This window comes from Symphodus melops, assembly GCF_947650265.1.
Source record: "Symphodus melops genome assembly, chromosome: 4".
Lineage (NCBI taxonomy): Eukaryota > Metazoa > Chordata > Actinopteri > Labriformes > Labridae > Symphodus > Symphodus melops.
This window is the reverse complement of record NC_136694.1, coordinates 30871912-30878537: the sequence shown is the minus strand read 5'-3', so window position 1 is coordinate 30878537 and position 6626 is coordinate 30871912. Positions and strand designations below refer to the sequence as shown.

At 45.1% G+C, this 6626-nt stretch overlaps 1 protein-coding gene across 1 annotated transcript; it reads left to right on the top strand.

The window, feature by feature from the left end:
* Positions 1–1348: 1348 nt before the first annotated feature.
* On the top strand, positions 1349–5822 carry LOC306822942 (membrane-spanning 4-domains subfamily A member 4A-like). Its single transcript, XM_079342255.1, has 7 exons — positions 1349–1723; positions 2040–2150; positions 2399–2455; positions 2580–2720; positions 3650–3763; positions 5157–5267; positions 5586–5822. The coding sequence occupies exons 1-7, from the start codon at positions 1586–1588 to the stop codon at positions 5658–5660; spliced, it is 747 nt and encodes a 248-aa protein (XP_079198381.1). The 5' UTR covers positions 1349–1585; the 3' UTR covers positions 5661–5822.
* Positions 5823–6626: the final 804 nt, after the last annotated feature.

The following is a 6626-nucleotide window of genomic DNA, read 5'->3' as shown; positions in this document are numbered from 1 at the left end:
CAACAAGACACAGGTGAGACTAAGGAGACACAGGTGAGACTAAGGAGACACAGGCGAGACTAAGGAGACACAGGTGAGACCAACAAGACACAGGTGAGACTAAGGAGACACAGGTGAGACTAAGGAGACACAGGTGAGACTAAGGAGACACAGGTGAGACTAAGGAGACACAGGTGAGACTAAGGAGATACAGGTGAGACTAACAAGACACAGGTGAGACTAAGGAGACACAGGTGAGACTAAGGAGACACAGGTGACACTAAGGAGACAGGCAAGACTAAGTAGACACAGGTGAGACCAACAAGATACAGGTGAGCCTAAGGAGACACAAGTGAGACCAACAAGACACAGGTGAGACTAAGGAGACACAGGTGAGACTTAGGAGACACAGGCGAGACTAAGTAGACACAGGTGAGACCAACAAGATACAGGTGAGCCTAAGGAGACACAAGTGAGACCAACAAGACACAGGTGAGACTAAGGAGACACAGGTGAGACTAAGGAGACACAGGTGAGACTAAGGAGACACAGGCGAGACTAAGGAGACACAGGTGAGACTAAGGAGACACAGGTGAGACTAAGGAGACACAGGTGAGACTAAGGAGACACAGGTGAGACTAAGGAGACACAGGTGAGACTAAGGAGACACAGGTGAGACTAAGGAGATACAGGTGAGAAGAAAAACGAAATAAAAAATGCAATCTTAAGCTTGTTGTCAACAACGCCCTGTCCAGAAGTTCATAATGAAATTGAACACTTTTAAAATTATAATAATAATAATAATAATAATTTAATTAATGGAAACGATGATAAAGGTCAAAGAGGAAATAAAAATCAAGCTGGAACTTTGTTATGATCGAAACATCGAACTCAAAGGTGAAGGTCCACATGATCAACCGGCAGTATTTCCATATCCCCGGCAGTATTTCCATATCACCCACACACCCACACACACACACACACGTATTTCCATATCACACACACACCCACACACCCACACACACACACACACACACACACGTATTTCCATATCACACACACACACACCCACACACGCATACACACACACACACCCACACACGCACACACGCACACACACACACACACACACGTATTTCCATATCACACACACACACACACACGCACACACACACACACACACACACACACACACACACACACACACACACACACACACTAGTTGTTTATTACAAACTTGTGTGTTCCTGTTTCTGTGACATCAGAGATTGTTGAATCATTAACCGCACACAGTCTGATCAGAAAGCTGCAGGTGTAACTCAAGTCAGTCACCTGAACCGTCAGCTCACCTGAGGCTGTGAAACCAGACTTAATCCATCACAGCCGGACCAGCAGTCACAGCCGGACCAGCAGTCACAGCCGGACCAACAGTCACAGCCGGACCAGCAGTCACAGCCGGACCAGCAGTCACACCCGGACCAGCAGTCACAGCCGGACCAGCAGTCACAGCCGGACCAACAGTCACACCCGGACCAGCAGTCACAGCCGGACCAGCAGTCACAGCCGGACCAACAGTCACACCCGGACCAGCAGTCACACCCGGACCATGTCTTCGTCAGTGTCGACCTCAGCAGGTGGCGTGGTGGTGGTCACCCATATGCACCCTCCTAATTCTCAGCTCCCAGGGCAGCAGGTGTGTGAGGGGCTGCCTACGTTCAACCGGGTACGCCCGCTTGCTGTCGGGGTGAGTCTCACAACAACCAGACCAGCTGATTATTCTCCAGTTTCAGAGTTAGTTCATTATTTTACTTTGAAATCTGTTGTTTCATGTTCTAAACTCCTGTGAGATTAAAGCTGAACACATCTCTGAGATCTTTTCTATCTACAGTGAGACGTCATCAGGAGTCTCTTTTGAAACGTGGCAGATTTGTGATTTAGAAGACCAGAAATTATTTTCATTTTTCATCAGGGTTCCTCTTCCTCTTCTTCTTCCTCTTCTTCCTCTTCTTCCTCTTCTTCCTCTTCTTCCTCTTCTTCCTCTTCTTCTGTGTTCTCTGCAGACGGTTCAGATCATTATTGGTCTGATGGTGTTTTTGTTTGGGATCGTCATGGCGATCAATCCAAACTCTTTGGGAGTGTATAGTGGTATCTTCGTGTGGGGAGCTGCGTTTGTGAGTCTTTACAGATTTGATCATTTATTTATATTTACTTTATAAAGAGAAACTTTATAAATAAGCACCATTTATTCTTATGTCATTTCTAAACACATTTAAATCATGTTAATGTTTATTAATACAGCATGTGAAATAGATTATTAGAATATATATATATTTATATTTATATATTTAAAACGTTAAAATATTCAGTTTTCCTTTGAAATGTTCCTGAATAGTGTTTTATTTTTAACTGATGTTCTCAGTACATCACAGCCGGCTCGCTCACAGTGGCTGCTGGGAAATCCTTCAACCGCTGCCTGGTGAGTAACTTCCTGTTTCCTGTCAGTTGTGTTGGCATGATAGGTTCATTTTGTATCGCGTCGTCTGTCGTATCATCACCTCCTCCGACCCTTCCCATGACTTGTCCCCTCTGCTCCCCTCCAGGTGAACACCGCTCTCGGGTTTAACGTGGTTGCCTCGGTGGCTTCGTGTTTCGCCATCATCTTCTACTCTATGGATGCTGTAGGAATCTTATTCTACTGCTACAACTACGACGACCCCCCATACTACTGCTACCTCTACATGGTATTTAAGTTTATCAGCAGAGTAATCAGTAATGACTATAAAACAGAAATAATCCTGAAACATGACTTTCATTTCTTCAGTATTTCCACAGTTTTGTTTTATTGTTTGGTTTTATTTCTCTCAGATTTGAGAATAAGTTGGGGGCGGCAGTAGCTCAGTCTGTAGGGACTTGGGTTGGGAACCGGAGGGTCGCCGGTTCAAGTCCCGGCACGGACCAAGTCCGGAAATTGGCCTGGTAGCTGGAGAGGTGCCAGTCCACTTCCTGAGCACTGCCGAGGTGCCCTTGAGCAAGGCACCGAACCCCAACAACTGCTCTGGGGCGCCCTCTGTGGGCAGCCCCCTCACTCTGAGACCTCTCCATTAAATGCAGAGTGAAAACCGAATTTCCCTCGCGGGATTAATAAAGTATATGAAAAGAAAAAATAAATAAATAAAAAAAAAGTTCAACACATGCAAATAACCAAACACGGAACGGCAAAGTCCGGAAGAGCCACTCAGGGTTAGACCTCCCTCCACCACTGAGGGAGAGAGGGAGCGCTGACCCCTGACACTGAGCGAGGGAGAGAGAGAGCGCTGACCCCTGACCCTTAGTGAGGGAGCGAGCGAGGGAGAGAGAGAGCTCTGACCCTTGGTGAGGGAGAGAGCGAGGGAGAGAGAGAGCTCTGACCCTTGGTGAGGGAGTGAGCGAGGGAGAGAGAGGGGGAGTTCTGACCCTGAGCGAGGGAGAGATCGAGTAAGGGAGTGAGGGAGCGAGAGAGCGCTGGAGCTAAGAAACTGTAAGCTTAATATAACTTTAATTACAATAATAAACAGCAAGCAAACAAAGAACAAAACACGCGAATGACACCGAGACACGCTGACTACGTTATTATAGCACATACACGTCTTTGACTGGTGTGTGTGTGTGTCTGTGTGTGTTTGTGTTGCAGTCACACGTGCAGGGTTTCTCGGGGGTCCTGGCTGTGTTCCATTTGTTGGAGTTCATTGTTTCCATCACTGTCTCAGCATTCGCCTGTAAACAGACCTGTAACTGCTGCAGCCAGGTGAGTTCCTGCAGCTGATTTTAATGAAGCAAACAGAACTCTTTGTGTCTTTGTATCTTTGTGTTGTGTTTGTGTCTTTGTTGTTGTGTTTGTGTGTATGTGTATTTGTGCATTTGTGCGTTTGTGTGTTTGTGTTGTTGTGTGTTTGTGCATTTGTGAATTTGTTTTTGTGTCTTTGTGCATTTGTGTCTCTGTATCTTTGTGTGTTTGTGCTTTTGTGTGTTTGTGTTGTTGTGTCTTTGTGTCTTTGTGTTGTTGTGTGTTTGTGTTGTTGTGTGTTTGTGTTGTTGTGTGTTTGTGGATTTGTTTGTATCATTGTTTTTGTGCATTTGTGTATTTGTGCCTTTGTGCGTTTGTGTTTGTGAATTTGTTTTGTCTTTGTGCATTTGTGTGTTTGTGTCGTTGTGGCTTTGTGCATTTGTGTCTTTGTGTCTTTGTGCTTTTGTGTTGTTGTATGTTTGTGGATTTGTGTTTGTGTTGTTGTGTTTTTGCCTTTGTGTGTTTGTGCATTTGTGTGTTTGTGGATTTGTGTTTGTGTCGTTGTGTCTTTGTGTTGTTGTGTGTTTGTGCATTTGTGTCTTTGTGTCTTTGTGTTGTTGTGTGTTTGTGGATTTGTGTTTGTGTCGTTGTGTCTTTGTGTTGTTGTGTGTTTGTGCATTTGTGTGTTTGTGTCGTTGTGTCTTTGTGCATTTGTGTCTTTGTGTCTTTGTGTGTTTGTGCTTTTGTGTTGTTGTGTGTTTGTGCATTTGTGTGTTTGTGTCATTGTGTCTTTGTGCATTTGTGTCTTTGTGTCTTTGTGTCTTTGTGCTTTTGTGTTGTTGTATGTTTGTGGATTTGTGTTTGTGTTGTTGTGTTTTTGCCTTTGTGTGTTTGTGCATTTGTGTGTTTGTGTCGTTGTGTCTTTGTGCATTTGTGTCTTTGTGTTGTTGTGTGTTTGTGTTGTTGTGTGTTTGTGGATTTGTGTTTGTGTCGTTGTGTCGTTGTGTTGTTGTGTGTTTGTGCATTTGTGTCTTTGTGTCTTTGTGTTGTTGTGTGTTTGTGGATTTGTGTTTGTGTCGTTGTGTCTTTGTGTTGTTGTGTCTTTGTGCATTTGTGTCTTTGTGTTGTTGTGTGTTTGTGTTGTTGTGTGTTTGTGGATTTGTGTTTGTGTCGTTGTGTCTTTGTGTTGTTGTGTGTTTGTGCATTTGTGTGTTTGTGTCGTTGTGTCTTTGTGCATTTGTGTCTTTGTGTCTTTGTGTTGTTGTGTGTTTTTGCCTTTGCGTGTTTGTGTCTTTGTTTCATTGTGTCTTTGTGTGTTTGTGTCTTTGTTTTGTTGTCTTTGTGTCTTTGTCTTCAGTTATGAGGATTGATGCACAGAGACATGAGGACGAACTGATGTTTGTGTTTATAGCAGCAGCAGCAGCAGCCGCCCTTCTACATCATACCAGGGAATGCTTCAATGGCTCCACAAGCTGATCCCACTTTCCACGCTGCACCTGCCTCCATGGCTCCGCCCCCCCCACAGGTGAGCTCCCCTCCCCCTGAAGGAGGCGTTACAGAACTCAGTAACACTGACTCAAGCAAACACATTCAGAATCTGTGTTGTTGACACAAACATTGATCTGACGGTTCCCTGCTGTCAGAGAACCGTAACCCTTTCTTTATGTTTTTATGTTTCATCCTCATTTTATGTCTTGTTTTACTGGAAAGCACTTTGAGCTGCATACCTGTATGAAAGGTGCTATACAAATAAAGCACATTATTATTATTATAAGAGTGGGAGGAGCTGCTCGCTGTTCAGGTCATCTGGTTTTGGTTGTGATTGTGCTGTGTTCTTTTGCAGATGGTGAACTTCCCTAAACCAGCAGAGGGACTTGCTGGTCTGACCGACCCTCCAGCGTACACAACTGTAAACTGACACAACATTGAAAATCTGTCTCCCACTCACATGATGTTCTGCTGCCACGTGAAATAAATGAAGTAGCAAAATGATTTGAAAATGTGAACACAGAAACTTGATATTAAAAAATGTAACTTTGAATCAAAGCATTTTCCAGAATAAAATAATGTGCTAAATAAACTCTTTTCTGCTGATGCACTTTTTATCCTATCTTCATTTTCAAAGATCTATGGAGTGATTTATTGTTCACCACACTGAAAAGATCCTTGAGCCACATATCCGGTCTGTTCCTGTCCTGTGGCTGCTGGCCAGCCCTGCGCACCTGCTTGTCTCCTGCTTGTACTGAACACGGTACCAAAGCTATGGTCTGGGTTAGTTAACTGCCAAGGAGCAGAGCTGTCAACTGATCAACACCTGGTGTTGAGTGCTCAATGTTCAAAGCCTCCCTTGTGGAAGCGGCTGCTAGTAGTTGCGGTCAGAAGACCATCGGTACCTGTCGTGGCGTCAACCTGAGAACCCGCTGGTGGACGCCAGTGGTGAAGGAAGTCGTCAGGCTGAAGAAAGAGGCTTTTCGGCTTGTCTAGCCCAGGAGTCTCTGGAAGCTGAGGCTTCTGTGGTTACAGAAGCAAACAACCGAGTGTAAAAGGAGTTTGGGGAGGTCATGGAGAAGGACTTTTGGTTGGCCTCAAGGAAGTTCTGGCAAACCATCCAATGGCTCAGGAAGGGAAAGCAGGGCTTGCCCTAGGCTGTAATCAGCAGGGGTGGAGGGCTGCTGACCCAGACTAGGGACATCGTCTAGTGGAAGGATTACTTTGAGGAACTCCTGAACCCAGACAACATGGCCCCTAAAGAAGAGGCAGAGTCTGAAGACCCAGGGGAAGCCTTACCACTAACCTTGGCACAGGTGAGACTAAGGAGACCCGGATGAGACTAACAAGACACAGGTGAGACTAACGAGACACAGGCGAGACTAAGGAGACACAG